At 65.9% G+C, this 27,763-nt stretch overlaps 3 protein-coding genes across 5 annotated transcripts; all 3 read right to left on the reverse strand.

The window, feature by feature from the left end:
* Positions 1-1,284: 1,284 nt before the first annotated feature.
* On the reverse strand, positions 1,285-5,479 carry C22H8orf58 (chromosome 22 C8orf58 homolog). 2 transcript variants are annotated; one of them, XM_056508729.1, is made up of 5 exons: positions 4,478-5,479; positions 2,212-2,831; positions 2,040-2,127; positions 1,704-1,807; positions 1,285-1,632 (listed from the first exon to the last, which is right to left on the reverse strand). In XM_056508729.1, the coding sequence occupies exons 1-5, from the start codon at positions 4,527-4,529 to the stop codon at positions 1,549-1,551; spliced, it is 948 nt and encodes a 315-aa protein (XP_056364704.1). In that variant the 5' UTR covers positions 4,530-5,479; the 3' UTR covers positions 1,285-1,548. The 2 variants fall into 2 exon arrangements, with proteins under 2 accessions (XP_056364704.1, XP_056364703.1); XM_056508728.1 differs by having other exon boundaries at positions 1,285-1,807.
* Positions 5,480-12,331, reverse strand: PDLIM2 (PDZ and LIM domain 2). 2 transcript variants are annotated; one of them, XM_056508724.1, is made up of 11 exons: positions 12,231-12,330; positions 11,964-12,086; positions 10,825-10,930; positions 10,362-10,513; positions 10,042-10,111; positions 9,862-9,953; positions 9,735-9,780; positions 7,062-7,213; positions 6,644-6,789; positions 6,483-6,576; positions 5,480-5,950 (listed from the first exon to the last, which is right to left on the reverse strand). In XM_056508724.1, the coding sequence occupies exons 3-11, from the start codon at positions 10,915-10,917 to the stop codon at positions 5,755-5,757; spliced, it is 1,041 nt and encodes a 346-aa protein (XP_056364699.1). In that variant the 5' UTR covers positions 10,918-10,930; positions 11,964-12,086; positions 12,231-12,330; the 3' UTR covers positions 5,480-5,754. The 2 variants fall into 2 exon arrangements, with proteins under 2 accessions (XP_056364699.1, XP_056364702.1); XM_056508727.1 differs by lacking the exon at positions 11,964-12,086 and having other exon boundaries at positions 12,231-12,331.
* Positions 12,332-12,461: 130 nt separating this feature from the next.
* On the reverse strand, positions 12,462-24,169 carry SORBS3 (sorbin and SH3 domain containing 3). The gene is made up of 20 exons (XM_056508609.1): positions 23,995-24,169; positions 21,709-21,806; positions 19,020-19,121; positions 18,820-18,925; positions 18,474-18,697; positions 18,340-18,403; positions 18,154-18,268; positions 17,998-18,082; positions 17,884-17,925; positions 17,707-17,793; positions 16,730-16,785; positions 15,448-15,575; positions 15,292-15,371; positions 15,119-15,165; positions 14,866-14,980; positions 14,666-14,791; positions 13,321-13,731; positions 13,148-13,218; positions 12,936-13,042; positions 12,462-12,849 (listed from the first exon to the last, which is right to left on the reverse strand). Exons 1-20 carry the CDS (start codon positions 24,167-24,169, stop codon positions 12,788-12,790), a joined length of 2,301 nt encoding a protein of 766 aa, XP_056364584.1. The 3' UTR covers positions 12,462-12,787.
* Positions 24,170-27,763: the final 3,594 nt, after the last annotated feature.

Raw genomic sequence — 27,763 nt, forward strand, 5'->3', positions numbered from 1 at the left:
GCTGTCCCTGCTGAGGAAATCTTCTCCTCTTTCCTCCCCATCAGGGATTTTGGGTTAGCCCAGCGGCTTTGCAGCTATCCCGACTGTCCCCCCTCCTCCCCAGAGCCCCCAACCCCCTCAGGACAGGTTTATCAGCCCATCACCAATCCCAAGGATTTTCCTCACAGACGGGATGAATTAACCCTGCCCAGCTGCCAACACCAGCACACATCTGGATCCACACCTTGATGGATGCTCGGGAGCTTCCCCTTGCTCCAGGGGTGCTGGGGTGGGAAAGAGAGGCTCAGACCTCCCCCCTCCTCCTCCTCACCTGGGCCTGAAAGGAGAATCAGCATCCCCTGGAGCAGCCTCAGCGTCTCTGGGATCGTTTGGATTCAGCCGGGGTGCCCCAGGCAGAGACCCCCGCCCCGCCCTGGGAACCCCCGGGTGCCCCCCGAGCCCCCTCCCCATCGCTGCTCGCCCCGGGGGGCTCAGAGCAGGGCGGGGGCGATGGGAAGGGGTTGGGTGCTGGAAAACAGGGAACGAGGATAACACACCCGCCCCGGGGGAGCTCCAAAAACCCTTCAGCACAGCCGGGGGGCGCTGCCAGGGACCCCCAGCACGGATCCAGCTGTGCCGTGAGGACGGGCACGGCGGGGGTGAGCGCTCCGGTTCCCCGGGAAGGAGCGGCGGGAGGGATGCGGGACGCGCCGGGGATGGGATTTGGGATCAATGGGATGGGATTTGGGATGCAGGAATGCACTCCGAGGATGCCCCCGGGGCTCCGGGAGGACTCGGGAGGCGCTGCGGGATTCGGGATTCACCGCTGGGAAAGGAAGGAAGGAAGGAAGGAAGGAAGGAAGGAAGGAAGGAAGGAAGGAAGGAAGGAAGGAAGGAAGGAAGGAAGGAAGGAAGGAAGGAGCCCCAAGTGTGGGTAGGGAATGAGCAGGAAAGGACGGGATGAGGGGATTACCTGATGGGAGAGCGCCTGGCCGCGGCTCGGGGCTGCATCTTCCTCACCCGCGGCACCACGAGGGGCTCCGGCAGCGCCAGAACAGCAGCGACCCCCTCCTCACCCCCCTCCTGTAACCCCCAAACCGGGGAGACCCCTCGAGAGCATCATCGCCCCCTCCCCGCCAGCGGAGCAGCTTGAGGGGCCCGGGGGGCTCCAGGGAGGTTCTGGGGGAAGGAGAAGCTTTGCCCCCCCCCCGAGGCGGCGGGACCCCCGGGCAGGGGCTCGGGAGGAGCGGCAGCCGCTCGGAGCGGCCGCGGGACCGGGCCCGGCGGGACAAAAGGGGCGGGAAAGGCGTCGGAAGTGATGCGGCGGTGACGCGCCCTCGCGTGACGTCACGCTCGGGTTTAGGGGTGTGACGTCACGGCGCGACAGCAAGCACCTCGCTAAGAGCCGCGTGTTTATCCGTGAAAAAGTTTTATTGGGGGAAAGAAAAAAAAAAAAAAAGGTGAAGGGGGTGTGCGGGGACCGGCCCCGGGCGGGCGTGACGTCATCAGGTGAGGTGTGACGCAGTTCCTCCATCCAGGTGCGGCGCTGGGCGCGGGACCCGCCCCGTCCTACCTGCAGCGGCCGCCCCGCAGCGAGCGGCGGGTCAGGCGGGTGAGCAGCACCTTCACCCGGCCCCAGTGCGAGCGCCCGTCCTGCGGGGAGAGCCGGGCTCAGGGGGGCCCGGGGACCCCCCCAACAACACCCCGACACCCCCCGGCCGTACCTTGTCCGCTGGCGGGACCCCCGCGCCGCCCTCGCAGGGGTCCAGCAGGCTGGGGGAGCTGAGCGAGTGTCCCCAAATCCTGCGGCACGGCCCGGGCTCCGCTGCTGGGCGGGGGAACAGAGCCGGTCGAGTTTGGGGGGCATCGTCCTGCCGTGCCACGTGCTGCCCCCCCTCACCTGGCGCCAGGACCCCCCGTTCACCTGGCACCGGTCCTGCCATTCCCGAATCCCACCCCCCTCACCTGGTGCCATTCCCGCAGCCCACCCCCCTCACCTGGTGCCATTCCCGAATCCCACCCGCCTCACCTGGTGCCATTCCCGAATCCCACCCCCTCACCTGGTGCCTGGCTGTCCGAGCAGGAGCGCGGCCGGAACCTCTCGCCCCTCCAGGTGCCCAAATCCTGCCTCGGCGGCTGCCGGGAGGGCTGCGGGGCGAGGAAAGGACACTCAGGGCGTGATCTGGGACCCCCCCGCCCCCTCCCCACGCATCCCCCTGCCCTGCCCCTCACCAGCGTGGCCGGGCGGGCGCCCCTCGCCCCCGCCTGCTGCCGCAGGGCGCGGTTGTCCTGCTGCAGCCGCGCCAGGCGCTCCAGCATCTGGCACACGTGCTCCAGGTAGCGCAGCCCCTGCCCCGACACCTCGGGCGCGGCCCGGGGGTCCCGAGGGCTGCGGGGCGACCGAGCCCCCCCGGCCGCAGCCCCCTCGGGCTCCCCCGGCTGTGCCAGGTCCGCGGCGCTGGCGCTGCGCCGGCCGAGCTGTCGCGGGCAGCGCTGCCTCCGGCTCCGCTGCGCTGCCTGCGGCGGCCTCCGGCTGCCCGAGCGGCTCCGGGCTGCCCGGGGGGGCTCCTCCCCTCCTCCGGGGGGCTCCTCCGCCGCCAGACCGTCCAGGGAGAAGCTGCTCTCGGAGCCCAGCGGGGTGGAGGGCGAGTGCTCGTTGCTGGCCATCTCCACGCCGGAATCCTCGGATTCGGACTTGAGGAGCCTCCCGCCGGCCGGGGGGCTGCAGGGGGGCTGGGGGGCTGCCCGGGCGCTCATTGCCCGCGGGGGCTGCCGCGGGCTCTCCTGCAGCCGGCGGTAGACGCTGGCGGAGGTGCGCACGATGCAGCTCTCGGCCGATTCCCAGGGACCATCTGCGGGGAGAGGGAGGATGTGCGGGGTCAGCTGGGCAGAAAAGTGGGTGCTCAGCACCCCCCAAGCCCCCCGAGCCTCCTACAGCAGCTCCAGCCGTGCCCTGGGCTCTCCCCGCTGCCCAGACACCTCAGTCCCGAGGGTTCCTGCAGCCGGGAACGCGCTCCTACAACCCCGGCGTGTTGTCGCTGCTCCCCAAAAACACGGCCCGGGCCTCCCCCATCCTCCTCCTGCTCCCAAGCTGCTCTGCTGGGGGGGCACCCACGGCTCCCACCCCGATCCGAGGGTTCTTTTGAGCCGGGTTCTTCCCGTATCCCGCTCCAGCTCGGTGCCGGCAGCCCAGGACGCAGCACAGCCGTGAGATCCCGGATCTGGGATGGCTCCGGGGCCACCAGCTCCTCGCGCTTGTCCCCACAGGACGGGTGGCATCGGCAGCCGGGCCGTGCCCCCAGCGCCCCGCAGGTCCGGGTGGGATTGCGGCGCATCCATGGGAAGGTCTCAGCCCGACACTCGCTCCCCTCCCGGCCAGGGAGCGAAGTGCCCACCCTCCAAAATCCCCCTCGGGGGCCGAAACCCCCTCACACACACTCACAGCAGCTGAACCTCCTCTTCCAGACGGCGCGGGAGCCGCCCCACATCGCCGGGAGCCGGAGCCGAGTGCCGGGCGCGCGTCCCGGCGCTGCCTTTTAAAACCGCCCAGGCCCTGCATCCAGGGGCAGCTCATCGCCCGACCGGTTCCCAACTGGTTCCTCGCAGCCTTTGGGATCGGCGATACTGGCTGGGCCGGTGGTTAAGGACTCCCTTCCCACCCCAGCCGGGTTTGGGCGCCGGCAGGCAGCCGGGTGCCGCCTGCATCCCACCGAATTCCAGAAAACTCACTCAGGACTCCAGCGTGGGCTGAATTCACCGGTGAGGAGTCCCAGTTCCCCCAGATTTCTGCCTCTCCTGCAGCCGCGCCACTCACCGTGCATCGCTCGGGGGCTGGAGAGGGAATTCGGGGCCAGCCCTGGACAATCCGGCCGTTCAGCGGGGTTGGATCCCAGCCCGCCCGCCCCAGCAGGATTGAATCCCAGGAATTCCGGGGGGCAGCTCCAGCATCCCAAACCCCACACGCCGCAATTCCACAGGCTGCGGGACCCCGCGTGGCGAGGGGCTCCTCCTGCCCCCACGGGGGTGTCACCAGAGCCCCACCAGCGTGGGGGTCCCCACCAGCTCCTCCTGGGGGTCCCCATCAGCAGCTCCAGCTCAGCCCTCGGTACCTCCCACGCGTTGCTGCACACGCGGACACGGGCCCTGGGTTTTGGGGACCCCCACACCGAATTTGGGGACCTCAGCCCAAACATGGGAAGGGAAACCCGAATTCCCAGCGCCGCCGGCGGCCTGGCCCCTCCCAGCAGGGCAGGGATGAAAGCCAGGGGGCCAGAGACCCTCTTTAGCACCAACTGGGGGTTCCAGGGAACCCCCAGGCTCCAGACGACACAAACTGGGGTTCCAAAGACCCCAGGTTCCCTTTCCCGCACACACACCTCAAAACAGATCCCTAAGGGTCCCCTCCTGCACAATTCTGGCAGGTTGGAGACCTCGAGGGAGCCCCCAATCCAGGGCAGACGCGGGGGGTCCCCCATAGCCCCGGGGGCCACCGACTCACCCAGGTCAGCACGGAGCGGCTGCACCGCGAAGGCTCCGCGGCGGCGCAGCATCCTCGGGATGCGGCGATAAAACCGGGAACGGGGAGCCGGGAACCGGATAGGGAGCTCTGGGAACCGGGCAGGGACTCGGGAACCGGGCAGGGGTCTCCGGTACCGAGCATAGAGCGCTGACGCTGCTCCCCCGCTGCTTTATGGGGCAGGGCTGGGGGGCGGCACAGCCCCGGGGCGGGGCAGGGCGGGGGTGGGGGGGGCGCCCCGCCCCCAGCCCCAGCCGTGTTACCCCAGGAGGGTTCAAAGCGTTTTATTCCTTTTTCCCCGTGTGTAGAGCGCAGAACCATCATCATCCTCCTCCCGCCCTGGATGTCACAGAGCCGTGGAATTGTTGGGGTGGGAAAGGACCTTAACGACAATCCAGTGCCACCCCCTGCCAGGTGACACCAGCCCCGTCCTGCCTGGCCTTGGGCGCTTCCAGGGACCCAGGGGCAGCCCCAGCAGCTCTGGAATAATTAATTGGGGAATTAATCGGAGCGCGGGGGGGCTGTGGCGCACCCCAAACTGTGAGATCCGGGCAGGAGGGGACTGTCCCTGCTGCAGGGGGACAGAGGAAGCGACAGGTCCCTCCCAAATCCCAGATAACAGCAAATCCCAGATAACAACAAACCCCAGATAAGAGCAAAGCCATCTCCGTGCAGGCGGGCACGGAGGGCGGGGAGCGGCGATAAGAGCACCCGGAGCAGGACAAAGGCCTCGGCCAACAGCCCCCAATAAACCCGGACCCCTCCCAGGGGCGCCGGGCCAGGGAGGGGCCGCCAGCCCCGCGGGCAGCTCTGACCTTCCCGGAGCAGACAGAGAGCGGGGCCGCAGCTGCGGACCCCTGCCAAGCCCTGGACCCCCACCCGGGTGCGGGCTGAGGGGTCTGGGGGGTTCCTGTCTGCACCCTGAGTTTGGGGTACAACCCGCCTTCCCCTGCCCCGGGGTCCCGGCACAGAGCAGACCAGGCAGTGGAGCAAATATATATTATATTATATTATATTTCTAGAGAAGAATCTGGTGTCATTCCTCGCCCTGCGGTCGGCGCACAAGCGGTGCCAGCCCCTCTCGGGTACCCAAGTGCTCAAGCGACCCCACAATGTGTCCCCCAGGCTGAGAACCCACCCAGCTCATCACACACACCCCCAAAGGGGTGAAGACGGGCATCGCATCCCCCCAAATCCCACCCCCCGAGCCTGGCAGCGCCCCCAGCCCGGCGGGGTGGGACAGCCCTGGGGTGACGGGCTCAGGAGCGGGGGGACACGGGGCGGGGGACGGGCGCGCCCGGGGGTCCCCGGTAGCGCAGGCGGGCGTGTTTCTCGCAGAACAGCTCGTCCCCCACCCAGAAGTGGCCGCGCATCTTCAGGCTGAGGCCGCAGTCGGCGCAGGTGTAGCAGGACGGGTGTCGGTAGCGGCCGTCCTGGATCCGCACCGCCTGCGTCCTGCGGGGGGCACAGCCGGGGGTCAGCGAGGCACCCTGCGTGTCCCCAGGGTCCCCTCCCACCCAGGGTCACCCCATCGGGGCCCTGGAGCGTGGATCCTGCCCTGGGACCGCCTCGGTCCCACTCACACCCCAGAACCGCCCCGGCCCCACTCACACCCCGAGACCACCCCTGTCCCACTCACACCCTGTTCCCACTCACACCCCGAGACCACCCCTGTCCCACTCACACCCCGGTCCCACTCACACCCCGGGACCGCCCCCATTTTCGCCCTGAGGGAGCAATGGCAAGGCAGGATCCTGTTCTGGGACCCCCGGAATCCTGTTCCCACCCCACAATCAGCCCCATTGGAGCCCCGCCGGCAGTGACAGCACGGATCGATCCCGCCGCAGCCACACCCAGGATTTTATCCCAGCCCGGAGGGACAGATCCTGCCCCGGGACACTCCCAGCGCTGAGCGCAGCCCCTTTTTGGCTTTGCCAGGAGGGATGGACCCACCCCCGGGACCCCCCAAGCCCCCAGCCCCACTCACGCGATGCTGCTCCCGCACTTCTCACAGACGTGCAGCTTCTGCACCCCGGCCACGGGCTGGCGGGCCCCGGCCGAGAGCCGGCTGGGGAACGCTCCTGCGGGGACACGAGGCCATCAGGGACCCCCACGGCCGTGCCAGACCCCCGTCCGTGCCCCCCTCACCTCCTTCCTCATCCTCCAGAGCCTCCTGCAGCAGGCGGAAGGTGCTGGATTGCCGCGGGGCCGCCCGCAGCTCCCGGTTCTCCTGCAGCATCTTGTAGACCTCCGAGTCCTCCTCCAAGCGCCTCATGGCCGCCTCCGAGCCCTGGCTGTGGGGAGATTTTTGGGGGGGGGTTCCCCGGCACCCGGATTCCAGGATCCACCCGGCTGCGCCCCAAAGCCCGGGCGCCACCTGCTCCCTCCACCCCGGGAGCTGCCCCGGCCTGCCCGGCCCTCCCATGGCCCCACCTGCCTGCAGGTGACTTAACCCTTTCCACGGGCTCCCTCAGCACCCACGGGTGACAAACGGGCGTGGGGACGTGGGGCTGGGGGCTTCTCTCGGCCGTGTCCCCCCACCCCGAGCCCCCAGCCCGCTCCGTACCTGTGGCAGGTGACGGCAGAGGAGGAGGAGAGGCGCCGCTCCCCGAGGGGCTCCCAGGGGTTTTGGGGGGCTCCGAGCTCGGCCGGGGGTGGGCAGGGGGGCGGGGGCAGGACGGGGCCCTGGGAGCTGTTCTGGCGGCTCAGGCCTCGCTCCTGGCAGGGGAGAAGTGCTGGATGTCCCGGGGGGCCGGGCTGGGGCGGGGCGCTGCGGCAGCCCCCCAAAATGTCCTGGGCGTGCCCACAGACCCTCCCTCTCCCGCCAGGAACCCTTTCCCCAAGCCCAGGTCTCCAGAGGGATGCAGGGATGCTCCGTGGGGCAGCCGCTTCTCCATCCCACCCAGCTGGGGTCAGGGGCAGCACCCCCACCCCAAAACCCAGCCCTGCGCCCGTCCCCTCCCCTCCATCCGCTCCCGCTTAGCGAGGCCGGGAAGCGGAACCCCGGCTAAGTGGAAGCCGATGTTCCCGGCAGCAGCTGCCACGCAGATGGGAGTGAATCCCGGCGGGACCCCGGCGTGGGCACAGGGACCCACGGACAGCGAGGGGGCAGCGCCGAGGCTCCGTGGGGTCACGAGGGACGAGCTAAAATTAGGCACGGGAGGAGCCGGGCCTTGGCCTCATCCAGCGCCAGCCCGGGGATGCGAGGAAGGGCGGGATGGACCCAACGGGGGTCTCTGAGCTGGGGTGGGGGCTTCCAGCACGGCATCCTCATGTCCCCAACCGTGTGGCGGGGCTGTCCGAACTGGGAGGGCCCCAACGAGGACCCTCGGGGACAGGGAGGGACCCTCCGGAGCCGGCAGCGAAGCAAACAAGGAGCTGGGGAGGAAGGAGGGAGCGGGCGGCCGGAGGAGCCAAGGGGCGGCCGGGGCTGCGGCCAAAGGCAGCTGGGAAGGGCCGAGCTCGGGGCCGCGGCGCTTCCCAATTTGGGCTTGAAAAACAAGAAAAAGAGAAAGCGGGGAGGGAGGGAAGGAGGGAGACGCCAAGCGCGGAGCCAGCGGCTGCCCGCAGGGAGGGATGGGGCGGCCGCGGGCATCCCGGGGCTGAGCTCGGGGCTGAGGAGGCAGCCGGGCCCCGGGCATCGCCATCCCACCCCGGGCATCGCCATCCCACCCCGGGCATCGCGATCCCATCCCGGGCATCGCCATCCCACCCCGGGCATCGCGATCCCATCCCGGGCATCGCCATCCCACCCCGGGCACCGCCATCCCATCCCGGGCATCGCGATCCCATCCCGGGCATCGCCATCCCATCCCGGGTATCCCGATCCAGCCCCGGGCATCGCGATCCCATCCCGGGCATCGCGATCCCATCCCGGGCATCGCCATCCCACCCCGGGCATCGCCATCCCATCCCGGGTATCCCGATCCAGCCCCGGGCATCCCGATCCAGCCCCGGGCATCGCGATCCCATCCCGGGTATCGCGATCCCATCCCGGGCATCGCCATCCCACCCCGGGCATCCCGATCCCACCCTGGGTATCCCCATCCAGCCCCGGGCATCCCGATCCCATCCCGGGTATCCCGATCCAGCCCCGGGCATCCCGATCCCACCCCGGGTATCCCGATCCAGCCCCGGGCATCCTGATCCCACTGCCGGGTGTCCCGATTCCACTGCTGGGCACCCCGAGCCTATCCCGGGGTGTCCCGATCCCACTGTCGGGTATCCCGATCCCACCCCGGGTATCCCGATCCCATCCCGGGGTGTCTCCATCCCACTCCCGGGGTGTCCCAATCCCATCCCGGCTGTCCCGATCCCATCCCGGCTGTCCCGATCCCATCCCGGGTGTCCCGATCCCATCCCGGCTGTCCCGATCCCATCCCGGCTGTCCCGATCCCATCCCGGCTGTCCCAATCCCATCCCGGGTGTCCCGATCCCATTCCGTGTATCCCGATCCCATCCCGGGTATCCCGATCCCATCCCGGCTGTCCCGATCCCATCCCGGGCTGTCCCGATCCCATCCCGGCTGTCCCGATCCCATCCCGGGCTGTCCCGATCCCATCCCGGCTGTCTCAATCCCATCCCGTGTATCCCGATCCCATCCCGGGTATCCCGATCCCATCCCGGGTGTCTCAATCCCATCCCGGCTGTCCCGATCCCATCCCGGGTGTCCCAATCCCATCCCGTGTATCCCGATCCCATCCCGGGTGTCTCAATCCCATCCCGGCTGTCCCGATCCCATCCCGGGTGTCCCAATCCCATCCCGTGTATCCCGATCCCATCCCGGCTGTCCCGACCCCATCCCGGCTGTCCCGACCCCATCCCGGCTGTCCCGGTGCCGCAGGTCCCTGCCCGGCCAGCACCCCAGTGCCCCGGGCTGGCGGCAGCGGGGCTGCGCCTTCCCAAACTGGTTTGGCCTCCCCAGGCTGGCGCCGCTGCCAAGAGGAGCAAAACATCCCGGGGCAGGTGCGGCGGTGCCCGCGGGGCCGGGGGCGCTGCCAGCGCGGCGGGGAGGGGACAGCGACCCCGAGGGACAGTGACGCGGCCGTGGGGGGGCAGAGGGAGAGTTTGGGGGCTCAAAGTGGGGCAGTTTTGGGGCTCAAGGGGGGGAAGGTTTAGCATTGAAAAAAGGGATGTTTTGGTGGTTCAAAGCGGGGTGTTTTGGGGTTTAAGATGGGGATGGTTTGGGGGTTCACAAGGTTTTCCCCCACCCCGCATCTCTGCAGCCCCCCCAGCTCACCTGGAGGAGGCCGGGACAGGTGAACTCCTGCTCCAAGGGTTGTGAGCTGGGGGAGAGAACGGAGACATCGGGGGGTCTCTGGCGCTCCCCAGACCCCTCCCCACCCCAGCCCCACCCCCAGCCTTACCTGGCACTGCCGGGTGGGTGCGGGAGGGATGCCAGGCTGGGGTCCGGGGCTCTCGGGGCGCCTTGGCTCTCACCCCGCATCCGCAGCGTGTCCTGGCGAGGGGAGGGTGACAGTGACACCAGCAGCTGCCACCAGCCCTGGCTGGGGGACCCGAGCGTGCGGGGGCTGCCCAGGGCTCACCTGGAAACGTGTGGCCAACCTCTCTGGAGAGGTGTCCCCGTTGGTGTGGCTGGGAGGTGGCACCGGGGACCTGGGGACCAAAGGAGGGTTTGGGATCTGCCCCAGGAGCACAAAAATCCTGAGCACGGCACGGTGAGAGTCCCGGGAGCAGCTGGGTCCCCAACTGGGACCAGTTGGCCAGGTAACGGCAGCCTGGCCTCATTAGCACCGATCCCTTAATTAGAGAGCCGGGACAGGCTCCCGCGGGGATGGCACCGCCCCAGGAGTCCCGGGGAGGGGGAACAAGTGACACCCGCGTGGTTGGGGACCCCAGCCCTCACCTCTGCACCTCCAGCCGCAGCTGCCCCGGGCTCTGCTTGATCTTGTTCTGCGCCTCCACGTTGAGCATCTCAGCCGTGCTCTCCCCGTTGATGGCGACAATGACATCCCCCGGCCGCAGGTCACCCGTGGCCGCCTTCCCGTGCTCCGTAACCTCCATGGAGAAGGAGACACGGCCCTGGTGACCCCCCCGAACCCCACCCTGCTGGGATGCTCCTGACCGAACAGCCCCAGACCCTCTGCCGGGAGGGGACCGCGGCTTTGGAAACAACACCCGGAAATTTGGGACAGCCCAGCCCAGCCCGGGGGCCACGGGAGCCCCCCCCGTGCCGCCGTCGCCCGCCGTGGGCCGTTCCCACGGAGCAGGATCCCTCAAGGACAGCAAACAGGATCCGCTCCCCGGAGCAGCCCGGCCCGTCCCGGCGCCTTCCCCGGCCCGGGGGACACGTGGGGGACATCTCCTACCTTGGAGACGGTGATGGGCTTCCCGAAATCTCTTCCCCCGGAGATGCGGAAGCCCCACGGGGCCGGGCCGGGCAGTGTCACTGTCACCGGCATGGCAGCGGCGGCTCTGGGGGGGCAGGACGAGGTGTCAGCGCTCCCGGGCACAGGGGGGACGAGGCAGAGGGGATCCCCCCTCAAACCCACAGACCACCCAACGAGAGCCTCCCTGTCCCCGCTGCACCCTGAGGGTCCCCAGAGCGCCTCAGCGCTTTCCTTCCGGGGAGGGGACCCAGGTCCTCGCAGGGTGTCACCAGCGCAGCTTCCTCTTGTCCCCAGGGCTGGTGGCTTCCTCCCCCGGGCCGGGGGGTCCCAGGCACCCGGCGGTGCAGCTGGAACTGCCAAGGTCGTTCCCAGGAGCCGGAGCAAGGCAGGAAATCAGCGACGCCTTGGCAGCAAGGCCAGCGCTGTGGCCTGGCAGAGCCGAGCCAGAGGTTTGGAGGGGAGGATGTGGCAGCGAGGGACGGGTCCTGCTGCTCGCCACAGCAGGATCCGACACCCAGCAGCTCCAGTCCTTCACCCCACAGCAAATCCGCACCGGTAAAGGACGCTGAGAATCCCCCGGGGGTGGCACAGAGTCCCTTGGCTCCGACGGGATGGGTGGGAATGAGCAGCAGCTGCGTCCCCTAAATCTACACCAGATCCCTTCCCGTCCATCCCGCCGCAGCCTGGGAGGGCTGCGCAGCCCATCTGGAACCGGGTACCCCGTCCGGCACCGGGCACCCCGTCCGCAGCCGCCGGGAATGTTAAAAATCCCAAGAGCACAAAGAGGGGCTTGAGAGGCTGCCCGGAAGAATTTCCTGGGCCGGGCTTCCAGCGCCGGGAGGAAACCCCAAACCCCAAACCCCCTCCCCATGCCCAGCCCCGCTCAGCATCCCTGGGCAGGCCGGGGACCCCCACACCCAGCTGGGCACCGACCCCAGACCCCCCAACAGCCCTGCAGCTCTTCTCCGGACCCTGCACCCCTTCTTTAGACCCTGCACCCCACCTTCTCCACATCCTGTACCCCCTCTCCATCCCTGCAGCCCCTCTCCACTTCACCTCCCCTTGGTGTCCTGCACCCCTTCTCCATCCCCTGCTCCCTCCTCGGCCCCGGACCCCACCTGTGTCCCCGCTCCCTCCGGGCTCTGTCCCCGCCGCACAGCGACGTCTTTGTGCCCGCGGCGACTGGCGGTGCCGCCCGGGGCGAGCGCGGGGGGACGGGCGATGCCAGGAGGCGCGGGGACCTGGGGACACGGGGACTTGGCACTCGCGGGGACTGGGGGACGCAGTGGCGGGACGTGCCCGCACACCCCCGGGCACCGGGACCCCCGACGGACGGACACCCCCGCAGCCGGTGCCCCCCAAACCCCCCGAGCCCCCGCACTCACCCGGGCGGCCCCGCGGGGCTGCGGAGCCGAGCGCGGCCCCGGGACGGCGCCGCCTCCTCGGGAGGAGCTGCGGGCACAGCCTCGCCCCCCCGAACCCGCCCCGGCACCGACGGCACCGCCCGTGGGCGTGGGGGGATCCCCGGGCCCCACGCAGCGCCCTCCCCCCGCTCCCCTCCCCGCGGTGGGACGGGTCCCGGCAGCGGCTCCTCCCCAACCCCGGCGCTCGCAGAGTCGGGCTTGAGCTGAGCTTTAATGATGGAAAAAAAGCGAAGGCGACTCCCGGACACGGACCCACAGCGCGGGTCGCGGCCGTCATGGTCAGACCCCGCAGCGGACAGACCCCCGGGGCGACCCCCGGGGCGGGGGCGGCGGGCAGCGGTGAGGAGGGGGCGGGTTAAGGCACAGGGGTGAGGGGACACCCCGAACCGGGGGATTTGTCCCTGTTAGACGCAGCCCCATAGGGGCGGGAGGGAGCTGGGGGCGCTTCATCCCCGCGGGGGGACACGGAGGGGACACAGGGAGAAGCCCCCAGCCCCACTCCTCCCCCCGGGGTCCGGTCACACCGGCGCCACGTAATTCCCGGGGAAAGTGCCGAATTTCTGCGTCCTCCTGGACACTCCTGCGGGGATAAAGGCGCGGAGAGGCGGTGAGGGGTGAGGGTGGCACCTTGTCCTCATCCCTGTCCCCACGCTGGTGGCCACGCACCCACGAACCAGCCATCGTCGCACTGCTGCATGACATCCACCCTGTCCCCTTCCAGCAGCTCCAGCTCGTCGGCGTTTTGGGGCCGGTACTGGTAGAGCGCGCGGTACCTGCGAGAAAAACCACGGGCAGAGCCCACCCCCCGGGCAGAGACCACCCCCCTCGTGTCCCTCGTGGGGACACCGCGCCCTGGGGACGCTGCTGGCGCTGCTTACGGTGTCCACCGGATTTCGGAGCCGTTGTAGGACGGGGCGGGCTCGGGGCGGGCGCTGGTTTGTGCCGAGCGCTGCGGGGGGACGCGGTGGGCTCAGGGCAGCACCCGCAGCCCCAGCGGCGCCGGGGGGCGATGCCGGGGCGGGGGGCACCGTGCCAGGGTGGGGACGCTCACCTGCTCGGGGGTCCAGGCGGGACGCCGGGGCTCCGGGGGGTGGGCGGCCGCAGGGTGCGGGGGGCTGGCCAAGGGGCTGGGGGCGTGGGGCAGCTTTGGGGAGGGGGTGCCGAGGTGGAGCGGAGAGGACGGGAGACCCCCCGTCACCCCGGGACCCCGCCTGGCTTCGCGGGGGGAGCCGGGGGCAGCCTGGGGGCTGCGGGCAGCGGGCGAGCGCTGCGGGGACGCGGCCGCGGGCCGGGGGCTCCCGGGGCCGGGAGAGGAGGGGGCGTCCTCGGCCGTGGCTTTGACCCGCGGCTCCTTCAGCACCTGCACGTAGGTGGCGGGGAAGATGCCCTGGCGGCTGGTGCCCGAGATCCGCCCCTCGTACCAGTTCTCGTTCACTCGCCGCACCAGGCAGATCCGCTCGCCCTGCCGCGGGAGCAGAGCGCGGGTCAGCACGGGATGGGCACGGGATGGCACGGGATGGGCACGGAATGGGCACGGAAAGGCACGGAAAGGCACGGAATGGGCACGGAATGGGCACGGAATGGCACGGAATGGAAACGGAATGGGCACGGAATGGCACGGAATGGGCACGGAATGGCACGGAAATGGCACGGAAATGGCACGGAATGGCACGGAATGGGCACGGAATGGCACGGAAATGGCACGGAAATGGCACGGAATGGCACGGAAATGGCACGGAATGGCACGGAATGGGCACGGAATGGCACGGAATGGCACGGAATGGGCACGGAATGGGCACGGAATGGGCACGGAATGGCACGGAACGGCACGGAATGGGCACAGAATGGGCACGGAATGGGCACAGAATGGCACGGAATCGGCACGGAATGGCACAGAACAGCATAGAATGGCACGGAATGGGCACGGAATGGCACAGAATGGCACAGAATGGCACGGAATGGGCACGGAATGGGCACAGAATGGGCGCAGAATGGCACGGAATGGGCACGGAATGGCACGGAATGGGCACGGAATGGGCACGGAATGGCACGGAATGGGCACGGAATGGCACGGAATGGGCACGGAATGGGCACAGAATGGGCGCAGAATGGCACGGAATGGGCACGGAATGGCACGGAATGGGCACGGAATGGCACGGAAATGGCACGGAATGGGCACGGAATGGGCACAGAATGGGCGCAGAATGGCACGGAATGGGCACGGAATGGGCACGGAATGGCACGGAATCGGCAGGGAATGGCACGGAATAGGCACGGAATGGGCACGGAATGGCACGGAATGGCACGGAATGGGCACGGAATGGGCACGGAATGGCACGGAATGGCACGGAACGGCACGGCACGGCACAGCACGGCACAGCACGGAGCGGCCGTACCTTGCGAAAGGAGAGCTCCACGTGCAGGTCCCCTCTGAAGTTGTAGAGCGCCAGCGCCTCCCCGTATTCCAGCACCTGGAGCGTGGGAGCCTTGATGGGCTTGGGCACCTCCGTGGGGGGCAGGATCTGGGGGGGACACGCGGGTGAGGGCAGCGCCAGGCCCGGGCTGTCCCCGCTGCCCCCCCGTGCCCCGGGCTCACCTCCACGTAGTTGGAAGGGAAGATGCCCACGCGGCCGTGGTGCTCCCCCTCCAGCCAGTTCCTGTCCACCTCCTTGTGGATGTAGACGATGTCCCCCTTCTGCAGCGTCAGCTCCCTGCAAGGGACGCTGTCACAGCCGTCCCGGCGCGCAGAGCCGCCCCCAGCCCGGCCGCCCCCCGCGCCGGGGCTGCCCCAGTCCCCCTCCATCGCCCGAGGGGCGCAGCGCGACCCCAGCAGAGATCCCGGTGCTTACTTGGGAGATTCAGCCTGGAAGTTGAACTTGAGGCGAGCAGCTTTCATCTGGGGAGGGAGAGGAGAGGTTACAGGGAGAGTAAACCCCCTCTGAGCCCCCCAAGTCCTGCCGTAGGGCACCCCCAATCCCAGCAATCCCAAATCCCACATGGGGTGGGACCATCCCAGCCTCACCTTCTTCTCCTCCTTCTTGACGGCCTCCACCGGGTCCCCCAGGTCCGACAGGCTGGGGAGGGTCCCTGGCCTGAGGGTGTCTGTGAAGAGCGGGGTGTCACCATGGGTGCCCCACGGCAGGGCTTGGGGGGCTCAGGGGGCTAAAGGGGGGCTCACCTCGGCCGGGGGCTGCGTGGCTCCAGTCACTGGCCAGCCCCAGCCCACCCCGCTCCATGCTGGGGGTGACAGGGGGGCTCCACAGCCGGTGGGGTGACAGGGGGCTCCTGTGGGGTGACAGGGGGCTCCTGTGGGGTGACAGGGGCTCAGTGTCCAGCCCTGCTGCCACGAGCCCTCCCTGCTCTGACCCTGCTGCTCTCAGGAGGGGGGCAGGACCCCTGTAGGGACCCCTGTGTCCCACCAGGACCCCTGTATCCCATGGACCAGGACCCCTGAGTTCCACAGAGCAGGAATTCGGGGTCCTGCAGGACCAGGATCCCTCAGTTCCACGAACCAGGACATTGGGGTCCCCCAGAACCCCTGAGTTCCATGGACCAGGAATTCGGGGTCCTGCAGGACCAGGATTTCATACTGGGGACCCCCAGAACCAGAACTCCGAGATCCCACGGACCAGAGCCACTGTGTACCCCAATGCGAGGACTCTGGGGTCCCCCAGAACCAGGACCCCCGGCTCTGCTCCCCTCACCCCCCAGGGTCTCATCCAGAGGCAGCCAAGCGGGACAGGTCCAAAGTTTTCCGGCAGCGCCGGGAGCGCGGCCCCGCTGCCGCCGAGCAGGAAGCGCGGAGCAGGGGCGGGCGGCCGGGCTAATGAATAACCCGCTCCGGGGGGCGCTTAAAGAGCCCAAATGCGCCCCCCGAGCCCGAGGAGGGGTTGGGGAGGGGGGAGCCACCCCCTCCCTGTGCGCCCCTGGGAGCTGCGGTCGGTCCTACAAGGGGAGGCGCTTGTTTGTTTGTTTTCCTGCCGCTGCCGGGACACGGAGGGGTCTGTGGGGCAGCCCGGGGTCCCCAGCCCATCCCGGGGTCCCCAGCCCATCCCGGGGTCCCCAGCCCATCCCGGGGTGCTCCGGCCCAGCTGTCGCCTCGCTGTGCCCGTGGGGACATGGGGACAGAGCGCTGGGAATCCAAGCGCCGTCACCTCCCCTGGGAAGGAGCCAAGCGCCGGGACGCGGTGTCCCCGCTGCAGGGACGGGGGAAAGGGTCAGTCCCGCTCCGGGCCGGTCACACCCAGCGGGCAGCCGGCCCGGCGCCGCTCCCACCCGTGCGGGGCGCTGGGGGGACCGGGGGGGTCCGTGGGGATCTTTGGGGGATGCCTGGGAACTCCCAACCCTGCAGGGACAACCCGCCCGCCACCCCCAGAACGGGGTCCCGTCCCTCGCCTTCAGGGGGGTCTGGGCAGGGGGATTTTGGGGTGCTGGGGGGTGGGAGCGGCCGCTGAACTCACCGAGCAGCCGGGGAGGCCGGAGCAGGGGAGCGAGCGGTGGGAGCAGCCGCCGGGCTCTGCCGGGAGGAGCGGGAGGGGGTGGGAGAGAAAAATTAATCATCCAGGAGGCCGAGTCTCGGCGGGAAGCGAAGGAGTCCAGCTCGGCTGCGCCAATGAACCGCCGGACGGACGGACGGACGGACGGGCTGGGTCCTAGAGCCCCGCAGCCGCGGCTCCAGGCCGCTCAGCGGGTCCAGATGTGCGCGGAGCCAGACAGGCAGGCACCGAGTTGTGCACGCATCCAGATGTGCAGGCAGCTAGCTGTGCGTTCACCCAGACGGGCAGGCATCCAGATGTGCAGGGATCCAGCCACACGCACATCCAGTTGTGCGGGCACCCAGATGTGCACGCACGCACCCAAGCATCCATCCAGATGTGCACGCATCCGGCCACGCATGCATCCAGCTGTGCACCCCAGCGTGTGCATGCCCCAGCCTTGCACAAAGGCTGAACCCGCAGCTGGGTGTGCCCACAGCTGGATGTACCCACAGCTGGGTGTGCACACAGCTGGATGTGCCCGCAGCTGGATGTGCCCACAGCTGGATGTGCCCACAGCTGGGTGTGCCCGCAGCTGGATGTGCCCACAGCTGGATGTGCCCACAGCTGGATGTACCCGCAGCTGGGTGTGCCCACAGCTGGGTGTGCCCACATCTGGGTGTACCCACAGCTGGGTGTGCCCACATCTGGGTGTACCCGCAGCTGGGTGTGCCCACAGCTGGATGCACCCACAGCTGAGTGTGTCCACAGCTGGATGTGCCCACAGCTGGATGTACCCACAGCTGGATGTGCCCGCAGCTGAGTGTGCCCACAGCTGGATGTACCCACAGCTGGATGTACCCGCAGCTGGATGTGCACACAGCTGGATGTGCCCACAGCTGGATGTACCCACAGCTGGATGCCCTGCAGGGACCGAGGGGCAGCGGGAGGGGCCCGGGTACCTGGCGGGGCGTCCTGCGAGTCTCCATGTCCCTCATGTCCTTGTCCAGCTCCTCGCTGAGCTGCTCCAGCTCCTGCTCCAGCAGCACCTGCGCACGGCACGGGCAGCACGGGGCTGTGACAGGGCCAGGCTGGCACTGCCCGGGGGCACCAGGACCCCGCTGCCACCCCCAGCTCACCTCGATGGACTGAGCCCGCTTCGGCCGTGCTGCTGCCGGGCTCTGGAAGGGGCAGGGGGTCAGTCAGCTGTGTGCCCACTGCGGTGCCCACCCCGTGTGCCAGGAGCTGCCTACCTGCTCCCGCGGAGAGAACTCCCCTGGCTCGTAGTCAAAAATGCTGCCGGGCTCGGCGGTGGCACCGGTGGCGCCCCAGCGGGTCCTGTGGGGGGCGGGAGGGGTTCAGCCACCGCGGCCCCACCCCTGGCACCCCCGTCCCGGTGCCACGCTCACCAATCCATCCCGTTGGGCATTCCGGGGGGCTCGGCTGGGGCCGACCCCCTCCTCCGCGGTTTGGGGGGCGATGGGGGCGCCGTGCTGGGGCAGGAATGGGTGTCCCAGTCGGGCTCTGAGGATGGAGGAGCTGAGCGGGCGCCGCGCTGCGCTCGCTCCGCGCCGCCCCCGCGCCCCCGCGCTCACCTGGCAGCTTGCGGTGGATCTGCCGGAACATGCTGCGGTACCAGTCCCGGGGGCTGTCCACGCTCTGGGGGGACACATTGGGGTGGTGAGGGGGTGACAGCGGGGTGACACCCCCGCCCTGCGGCCCCACTCACCGAGCGTGAGGCGAGCGGCATCCCCGTCTCGTCCACGGGCCCGATGCCGTCGTACTTCACCCAGCGCCTCTCCCGCCGCTTGCTGTCCTTGGTCCAGGTTGCCGACCAGCCCGGGGGCCGCGGGCAGCTGGGGGCGGCCCTGGGGGTCGGTGAGGGGTGGGCGGGCACCGGGGGGCTGGGGGCTTTCGGCTCCTTGGCCGGCCAGGTCTGGTACCAGTCGTTCACTGGGGACAAGGTGAGCACGGCTCAGGTGAGCATCGCTCGGGGGAGAATCGCTCGGGGGAGAATCGCTCAGGTGAGCTCGGGAGAAGCCCCGGGGGTGTCCCCAGGATGCTCAGGGCTGTACCTGAGCTCTTGGCGGCTCCCTGGCCGTTCTCGGCAGTGCCGCTGCTCCCCGGGTCATGGAAGTGGAAGTTGAGAGTGTTGGAGCCGCGGTGGCGGATGACGGGCACCTGTGGCACAGGGAGGGGCTGGCACGGCGGCAGCGCCAAGGAGTGGAAGGGTGCAGCCCCCCCGAATCCCCGTGACAGCCCCAGCCCCACTCACCCGTGTCACCTGCACAGGTGGGTGAGGGTGGGGAGCGCCCGGGCTGGTGTCGGGGGGCAGGAGCCGGCCCGCCATGGCCGGGGGTGCGATGGCGCCCGCGCCCTGTGGGAAAAGCAGCCGTGCTCACGGGGCGCCCCGTGCCGCTCTCTGGGCATCCCCAGGCTTTGCTAGGGAGAGGGGGGCTCGGAGGACCCCCAGCCCCACCGCCCCGTTATTCAGACACCGTGTGCGGGGTGACAGCGTCCCCAGCTCAGGGAGCCTCGCGGTGCCAGGCGAAGCTGTTCCTGTTCAGAACCAGCCCTGGCACGGGCCCCCAGCGCCTTCTCCGTGCGGGATCCAGACCACCCGCGCCCGGCACGGATGGATCCGGCCCAGGGAAGAAGGAACACGCCCGGAGCGGCTCGGGGCGATGCCGGCATCCCGGCGCGGTGCCCTCCCGCCCGGGCACGTGGCGGCAGCAGCGTCGCCCGCCCGGGAGCGCTGCCAGTGCCGGGAACACGACAGGGCAGAAATATTTCCCCGCCCTGCAGCGCAAACAGGGAGGGAGAGGGGACGGGGGGACGGGGAGCCGGGAACGCGCGGCCGAGCGCGGCACCGCCCGCCGGGAGGGCGATGCTGTGACTCACCGGGGGGCGGCTGGGGGGCGGCTGGGGGGGACGGGACCCCCGGAGCGCTTCCCGACCCCGAGAGCGCAGCACCGCGGCTTTGGGGCACACCTGTGCCGCCCCCACCTGGCTCCGTCCCCAGGTGCCCACATCAGCCAGACCCCGCCTCAAACGGGGCATCCCGGGGGGTGCCAGCCCTGCGCGGTGCCCTCTGTGTGTGTGGGACCCCCAAATCCGCCTGGCGACCCCTCGGCTCCCTGTTCCCCACACGGCAGCCCCAAGGCTGTAAATAATTTAAATTACCCTGAGGACCAGGGAAGGACGTGCCCCGGGGCACCGAAAATGGGGCGCAGGCTCCCATCCCCCCTAGTGCACCCCAAAAATCCTCCACGCCATTCCCAGCGCAGCACCCACGCAGGGCTCGGCCCCATCCACCTCCTCCTTTGGAGTGTCCCCCAAAACCTGTCCCCGGGGGTCCCCCCAGCCAGCTCTTACCTCCTGGGCGGTGCCAACGGGGACCCCCGGGAAGCGCCGGGGTTTTGGGGAGCCCCGGGGCGAGCGGGACGGAGCTGCGAGCGGCAGGGAAGGAAAATCCACGGCACGAACTTTGCCGGGAGAAGCAGCGGAGGAGGGGAGCTCAGAGAAAAGCGGGGGGCTGGCGGGCAGAGCCCCCCAAAAACATCCCCCGGGAGGGTCGGGAGCCGCCGTCCTGCCCGGCGTTGGGTCCCCGTGTGCCCCGGCCCCCCCGGGGTGCGCTGCCCCCCCAGCTCTGGAGCGGGGCCGGCCCATTCAGAGTTTCCAGTGACATTTCCAGGGATGGGATCCAGGGAACGCGGCCAAGAGGCTGAACTCATCCCACGCCCCGCGCACGCGTCCCCGCACACACCCGGCCCCCGCTTACGAAACGGGGCGAGCCCGGCGCCGCCGGCCCCCCGCAGCGACGGAGACGCGGATTTTGGGGGGATTTTCGGGAAGGGATGGGGGAGGGAAGTGCGGAACTGAGGCGAGGAGTGGGGTCTGTGCTCCTGTGGAACTCCGAGAGGCGGGATGGGGGCACGGGGAGAGCAGAGCCCCCATCCCCACTGCCGCTTTCCCACGGTGACCCTCCGTCCCCTCCATCCCCTGCATTCCTCCGTCCCTTCAGTCTCTCCATCCCCAGGGATTTGGGCACTGGGAACCCCCTTGTGGGACCCTCGTGCCCCTCCAGCGTCACCGCTTCCCCATCCCGTGGAGAAAGGGATTAGGGGGGATCTTTGGAAGAGGATGAGGAGGGAAATGCTGAGACGTGAGGACCGAAGTGGGGAGTGGGGTCTGTGCTCCCCGCCAGGCCAGGGCAGAGCCCCCATCCCCGCTGCACCCCTCCATCCCCTCCATGCCCCCCTCCCTGAGGGATCCGGCCATGGGGAGCACCCCCTGCCCTGCTCTGCACCCCCGTGTCCCCCCCACCCCCTCGGGCAGCCCCCGCACCCACCACTCACCCGCCGGCCGCTTCCTGCTCCCCTAAACTGCTGACACCCCCAGAGCGGGGCAGCCCCAGCCCTTCCTCATCCCGTGAGCTCCCACGTGAGCTCCCGGGGCGACGGTGGCTCCGCTGCCACCCCCGGGTCCCCACCAAGCCACCGCCCCTGCTGCTGCGGGCGGGGGGGGGCGATGGCAGGAGCGCTGCCCGGCTGCGATGCTGCTCGCGGGGGACACAGGGGACACAGGGGACACAGGGGACACCGGGGACACCGGGGACAGAGGACACCAGGGACAGGGTCGGGTGTCCCCCCCTCTGTCACGGCCCAGGGGGACGCAGCTGGCACCTCAATGCTTTGGGAATGAAGCAGCTCCTTGGTGCCAGCTGGGGACACCGTGGCGAGGACACGGGTTGGGGACAGGGGCTGATCCTGCTGGAAAATCGCAGGGTGACAAGGGCAGGGATGGCAGCAGGGTTAAACCCAGCGAGGGGACCCCCCACCCCATCCCTGCTGCCAAGGGGTGACCATCTCCTCCAGGTCCCCTCCAGGTGACACCTCGCGAGGTGACAGCACCTGCTGTGTCCCAGGGGGTGCCAACACCCCCTGCCCGAGCCCCCCACTCACCTCCTGGTCCCCGGGCAGCGTCCCCGCGCCCCGCGGAGCCTCCAGCGCCGGCCCTGCCTCGGTCCCTCCCTCCCCGCGGCTCCCAGCACCAGCCTCCGCTCACAGATAAATATTTAACGCGCAGCCCGGGCCGGGATTAACAAAGGGCGAGTGTTTCCTGTTTGCTCAGCGCGGCGATGCCAGCCGGGAACGCGCGGCCGATGCTCGCAGGGATGCTCCGCGGGCAGGGATGTGCCCGGAGCCCCCCAGGGCTGAGAGCGGGGTCTGGGAGCGGCGCTGGGAATTGGGGGCTCCCCACTTTTGGTGGGAACACCCAGGAAAAGGGTGGGAGAGGCAGAGTGTCCTGGGAGTGGGAACGCTGTCGGAGGGAGCACGTGGTGAGCCCAGCTCGAGGCTGGACGCTGAATTCCTGTTGGAAAAGCTGTGGTTGGGATAACGCTCCAGAGCTCATCCTGAACATTCTGCTGTCACTTGGGAAGAGGGGATGGATCTCAGGTGGGAGGCACAGCAGCTTCCTGGGAAAGGAGGGAGCTGGTGATGGAGGAGGGGGATCCCTGGGCAGGATTGTGCCCAGAATTGGGGTTGTGACCTGATCCTGATCCTGATCCAGCCTGGGAATGAGGGAGGATCCCTGGGCAGGATCCTGCCCAGGACTGGAGCTGTGACCATCCTGATCCAGCCTGGAATGAGGGAGGATCCCTGGGTAGGATTGTGCCCAGAACTGGAGCTGTGACCATCCTGATCCAGCCTGGGAATGAGAGAGGATCCTGCCCAGAACTGGAGCTGTGACCATGATTTGGATCCATCCCGGGAATGAGGGAGGATCCTGCCCAGAACTGGAGCTGTGACCATGAGGATCCATCCCGGGAATGAGGGAGGATCCTGCCCAGAACTGGAGCTGTGACCATTTGGATCCATCCCGCTGCATCCCAACCCCAGAATTCTCTCTGTCAGGGCACACCCCAAAGGGACGAGGAAGGAGCTGGGGTGGAACAGGAGCGGGCACATCCCGTCCTTCCCTGCTGGCACGGCGTTATTTACCCAGGAAGGACGAGGAGCAGGAGCCGAGAGCTCTCCAAACCCACAGATCAGCCGGGAGCCGCCGCCCGTGCCAGGGGATGGGAGACGCCCTGCACAGAGGCTCTAAACCCCCAAAATCCTCCCTTTTGTCAGCATGAAAACCTCCTTCACCCCCCAAAAAAACCAGCAGTGGAGCCCAGTGATTGTGTCAATTTTTAACTTTTTTTTCTTTTTTTTTTTCCTCCTTAAAGATGACTCCGATTTACATCGAGACAGTTCTAACAAATTCATTCCTTGTTTCACAAAAAAAAAAAAAAGAAATTATATTAAATAATTTCTGCAAATAAATAACATTTTCACCATTTTTTTTCTCCTTTCAACAGAACTAAAAAAAAAAAGAAAAGAAAAGAAAAAAAAAAAGCAAGAAATAAAAATAAAAATTAAAAAGGAGGCAGTCTCCAGGCAACGGGCGTATGATCCTTCAGCACTGAGAACCCTAAATCACCATCCCTGCACCCCTGGAGGGCTTCAGGTCCTCCCTGGCCGAGGTTTGGTGGGATCTGCATCCCTGCCAGCTCCCCTGGCCAGGTGGGATCTGTGCCAGAGGCAGCCACAGGGGTTCTCCCAATCCCAAAAACGGAAAATTTAAACCTGACCTCACAACCCAGCCCCATTGCCGACTCCCCTCCTTGGACATGCACCTTGCTAGAACATGCAAAAAAACCCAGGCTGTGGGGAGGTGGGGCTGTCCCTGGGTTTGGGGGCTCCCTGTTCCCGGGGCTCCCCACAATCCCGGGTGTCCAAGCTGCAGGTGGCAGCCGGGAGGGGAAGGGACGGGCGGGAGCCAAGGCGGCTCCGAGGCGCCGGATTTGGGGGGGAAAAGGAGGAAAAAGGGAATTTGGGGCAGTTTCTGGATTGGTTTTTTTTGGTTTGATGTGGTGGGGATGGGGGCAGGGGGTTCTGCTCTGAGGTTGGAGGGGGGATCTCGGCTCGGGGATGTTAATTGAGGGGGTAATTAGCACCCAGAGCTCCATCGCTGCTGCTCAGCCCCTCGGGAACTGCTGCAGAGGGAACAGGGAGCTGGGGGCAACTTCCAGCCCTTGGCCACCACCCCTGGGGCTGGGGCAACCAACATCAAACTCCTGGCCACCATCTCCAGGGCCAGGACAACCAAAATCCAGCCCTTGGCCACCATCTTCAGGGCTGGGATGCTGGGAAGGTGCAGCTCCACCAGCCCCAGTGATAAGGGTGGGACAAAAATCCCACCCTTGGCCACCATCTCCAGGTCCAGAATCAAAATCCAGCCCTTGGCCACCATCTCCAGGGCCAGGACAAGCAAAATCCAGCCCTTGGCCACCATCTCCAGGTCCAGAATCAAAATCCAGCCCTTGGCCACCATCTCCAGGGCCAGGACAAGCAAAATCCAGCCCTTGGCCACCATCTCCAGGGCCAGGACAACCAAAATCCAGCCCTTGGCCGTTTTCTGCAGGTCCAGAACCAAAATCCAGCCCTTTTCCAGGGCTGGGACACTGGGAAGCTGCAATTCCAGCAGCCCCAAGGATTAGGGGGTTTGATTTGAGCCCCTAAACCACGAAGCACAAGATCCAAAAGGATTTTGGGGAGGGGGAGAAGAGGGTGGTGGGGGGGACAAAATCCCCCTCTGCGATGGGCTGGGCCCTGCTGACCCCCCCAAAAGTGGGAGCAGAGGGTGCCAGGCTCGGGGTCCCGCGTTTCCCATCCCAAATATCCCGACTGAAACCTGGCGGTGCTTGGGTGAGATCCCAGCCTGGGTCAGCACAACACGCCCGAACATGCACGGGCAGCCCTGGGCACAGCGTGTGTGTGCCCCCGGGGGCCAAACACGGGCTCACCGAGCTCACAGGAGGCCCTGGAAGGACAAAGAAATACTCACAGACAAAAGGCAAATTTTTTGGCCCCACTCCTCGGACTGGGGGGAGAGAAGCTCGCTCCAAACATGTTGCATTTTTCGCTAAGCGGTGGGCGTGGTTAGAAAAATAAAGGGGTCGAAGGGAGAAATGAAAACACCAAAAAAGAGAAAAAAAGAAAAAAATACAAAGAGGGGAAAGTGGAGGCATGTGACTGAGAGGTGTGGAAACCCAGAGGTCTGCTCACAGAATCCTAAAGAGCCCCGAGGGATGAGGTGATGTGTGATCCAGGACAATCTGAACGATTCCTGGGAACGATTCCTGCTTTCCCCAGCGAGGGAGGACAAACCCAGGGACAGCCTTGGCAAAGATCCCCTGGGAGAGGCTGGGCAGGGAAGGGGAAAGGGAAAGTGCAGGGGAGAAGGGAAGGGGAACTGCAGGGGAGAAGGGAAAGTGCAGGGGAGAAGGGAAAGGGAACTGCAGGGGAGAAGGGAAAGGGGAACTGCAGGGGAGATGAGCCAGGGAAATCTCACCAGACCCTTCCCCAGCACCCCCAGTCTGAGTGAAGGAACTCTCAGAGGGACAGGATGCTCAGCTCCATCCCAAACCCTGGGAGCACCCCTGGGAGCACCCCTGGAACACCCCTGGAACACCCCTGGAACACCCCTGGGACAGCCAGCTCCCCTGCCCCTGACACCCTGCCAGAATTCCTGCCAGCTCCACTCGGTCCTGCCTTCCACACCTCCCAGTCTGGGGGGGCTGCACAGGCACATCTCCCAAACCAGCAGTGCCACCCCAAGCTCTCAGCAGCCCCTCCCTGCTCCAGCTGCGCCCACGGCTCCTCTGAACAGCCAAAATCACAGGGTGGGAGAGCCTGCTGGGGACAGGGTGACACTGGGGACAGGGTGGGACAGCCTGCTGGGGACAGGGTGACACTGGGGACAGGGTGACACTGGGGACAGGGTGGGAGAGCCTGCTGGGGACAGGGTGACACTGGGGACAGGGTGGGACAGCCTGCTGGGGACAGGGTGACACTGGGAGGGGACACTGGGGACAGGGGGTGGGAGAGCCTGCTGGGGACAGGGTGACACTGGGGACAGGGTGGGAGAGCCTGCTGGGGACAGTGGTGACACTGGGGACACGGTGGGAGAGCCTGATGGGGACAGGGTGACACTGGGGACAGGGGGTGGCACTGGGGACAGGGTGGGAGAGCCTGCTGGGGACAGGGTGACGCTGGGAGGTGACACTGGGGACAGGGAGGTGACACAGGGAGGTGACACTGGGACACAGGAGGTGACACTGGGGGACAGAAGGTGACACTGGGGCACAGTGATGTGACATTGGGGGACAGGAGGTGACACTGGGAGGAGACAGGGAGGTGACACTGGTGACAGGAGGTGACGCTGGGAGACAGGAGGTGACACTGGGAGGCGACACAGGGAGGTGACACTGGGAGGTGACACTGGGAGACAGGGAGGTGACACAGGGAGGTGACACTGGGACAGAGGGAGGTGACACTGGAAGGTGACACAGGGAGGTGACACAGGGACGGAGGTGACACAGGGAAGTGACACAGGGAGGTGACACTGGGACAGAGGGAGGTGACACAGGGAAGTGACACTGGGAGGTGACACTGGGGCACAGTGATGTGACATTGGGGGACAGGAGGTGACACTGGGAGGCGACACAGGGAGGTGACACAGGGAGGTGACACTGGAAGGTGACACTGGGAGGTGACACAGGGAGGTGACACTGGGGGACAGGAGGTGACACTGGGAGGTGACACTGGGGGACAGGGAGGTGACACAGGGAGGTGACACTGGGAGGTGACACTCCCCCTGTCCCCAGGCCCCACCTGCCTCTCCTCCTCCCCACTCACTGCACTCCCCAGGTCAGGCAGCACACAGGACCCCTCTGCTCTCCATCAGCAAATTCCCAAATTCTGCTGCTCCCAGAGAAGAGCCACAGCCAGGGCAGCCCTTCCCTCCCTTCTTTTCCTGGGGATAAAGCTGAATTCCTGGGGGAAAAGCTGCTCAGAATCCTGGGGTCCTTTGGGAACTGTCACCTCAGGAAACAGGGATGGATTTGCAGCTGCAGGTGGGAAAAACCAGGAAAAAAACCAGGAAAAAAACCAGAAAAGGAAAACCAACCCAACCCTATCCTGAAGGGAAGGACCTGCTTTGGAAATTCCAAATTGTGCCAAAGCCAACGACCCAAGTTGCCTGGTTTGACTGATTTTTGTTTTGTTTTTTTTTAATCCAACCCTCCCCCAGTAGAGGTTTGGCCTCTTGGGGAGGGCAGCTGGACAGCACAGCATTCTAAGCAGTTGGATTGGTTTCTAAATAAAATAAAATTAAAAAAAAAAAAACAAAAAAAAGGACATTTTTAGTAGTTTGATCGGTTTCTAAATAAAATAAAATAAAATAAATAAAATAAAATAAAATAAAATAAAATAAAATAAAATAAAAAAACAAAATAAAATGAAATTTAATTTTTAGTAGTTGGATTGGTTTCTAAATAAAATAAAATAAGATAAAATAAAATAAAATTTTAAAAAGGGACATTTTTAGCAGTTGGATTGGTTTGAAAATAAAATAAAATAAAATTTGAAAAAAGGCATTTTTAGCAGTTGGATTGGTTTCTAAATAAAATAAAATAAAATAAAATAAAATAAAATAAAATAAAATAAAATAAAATAAAATAAATAAAATAAAATAAAATTTTAAAAAGGGGCATTTTTAGCAGTTGGATTGGTTTGAAAATAAAATAAAATAAAATAGAATAAAATAAAATAAAATAAATTTTTTAAAAATGGGGCATTTTTAGCAGTTGGATTGGTATCTAAATAAAATAAAATAAAATAAAATAAAATAAAATAAAATAAAATAAAATAAAATAAAAAAAATTAAAAGGGGCATTTTTAGCAATTGGATTCGTTTCAAAATAAAATAAAATAAAATAAAATAAAATAAAATAAAATAAAATAAAAATTTAAAAAGGGGCATTTTTAGCAATTAGATTAGTTTCAAAATAAAATAAAATAAAATAAATAAAATAAAATGAAATTTAAAAAAGGGGCATTTTTAGCAGTTGGATTGGTTTCTAAATAAAATTAAAAAAAAAAAAGGACATTTTTATATATATTGACC

The sequence above is a fragment of the Oenanthe melanoleuca genome, chromosome 22 (genome assembly GCF_029582105.1).
Source record: "Oenanthe melanoleuca isolate GR-GAL-2019-014 chromosome 22, OMel1.0, whole genome shotgun sequence".
Classification (NCBI taxonomy): domain Eukaryota; kingdom Metazoa; phylum Chordata; class Aves; order Passeriformes; family Muscicapidae; genus Oenanthe; species Oenanthe melanoleuca.

What these genes read in the sequence shown, in the direction of transcription:
- C22H8orf58 (XM_056508728.1), bottom strand. Translation starts at nt 4,529, where the DNA reads ATGCTGCGCCGCCGCGGAGCCTTCGCGGTGCAGCCGCTCCGTGCTGAC. An exon ending in GCCGCTCCGTGCTGACCTGG is followed by an intron (nt 2,832 to 4,477) that starts GTGAGTCGGTGG and finishes CTCTCCCCGCAG; the next exon opens with ATGGTCCCTGGGAATCGGCC. An exon ending in CTCGGACAGCCAGGCACCAG is followed by an intron (nt 1,808 to 2,039) that starts GTGAGGGGGTGG and finishes TCCCCCGCCCAG; the next exon opens with CAGCGGAGCCCGGGCCGTGC.
- PDLIM2 (XM_056508727.1), bottom strand. Translation starts at nt 10,917, where the DNA reads ATGCCGGTGACAGTGACACTGCCCGGCCCGGCCCCGTGGGGCTTCCGC. An exon ending in CTGCGGCTGGAGGTGCAGAG is followed by an intron (nt 10,112 to 10,361) that starts GTGAGGGCTGGG and finishes TTTGGTCCCCAG; the next exon opens with GTCCCCGGTGCCACCTCCCA. An exon ending in CACCCACCCGGCAGTGCCAG is followed by an intron (nt 9,781 to 9,861) that starts GTAAGGCTGGGG and finishes TCTCTCCCCCAG; the next exon opens with CTCACAACCCTTGGAGCAGG.
- SORBS3 (XM_056508609.1), bottom strand. Translation starts at nt 24,169, where the DNA reads ATGGTGGCCAAGGGCTGGATTTTGCTTGTCCTGGCCCTGGAGATGGTG. An exon ending in GATCCACCGCAAGCTGCCAG is followed by an intron (nt 18,269 to 18,339) that starts GTGAGCGCGGGG and finishes CTCCATCCTCAG; the next exon opens with AGCCCGACTGGGACACCCAT. An exon ending in TCCCTTCCAACTACGTGGAG is followed by an intron (nt 14,792 to 14,865) that starts GTGAGCCCGGGG and finishes TGTCCCCCCCAG; the next exon opens with ATCCTGCCCCCCACGGAGGT.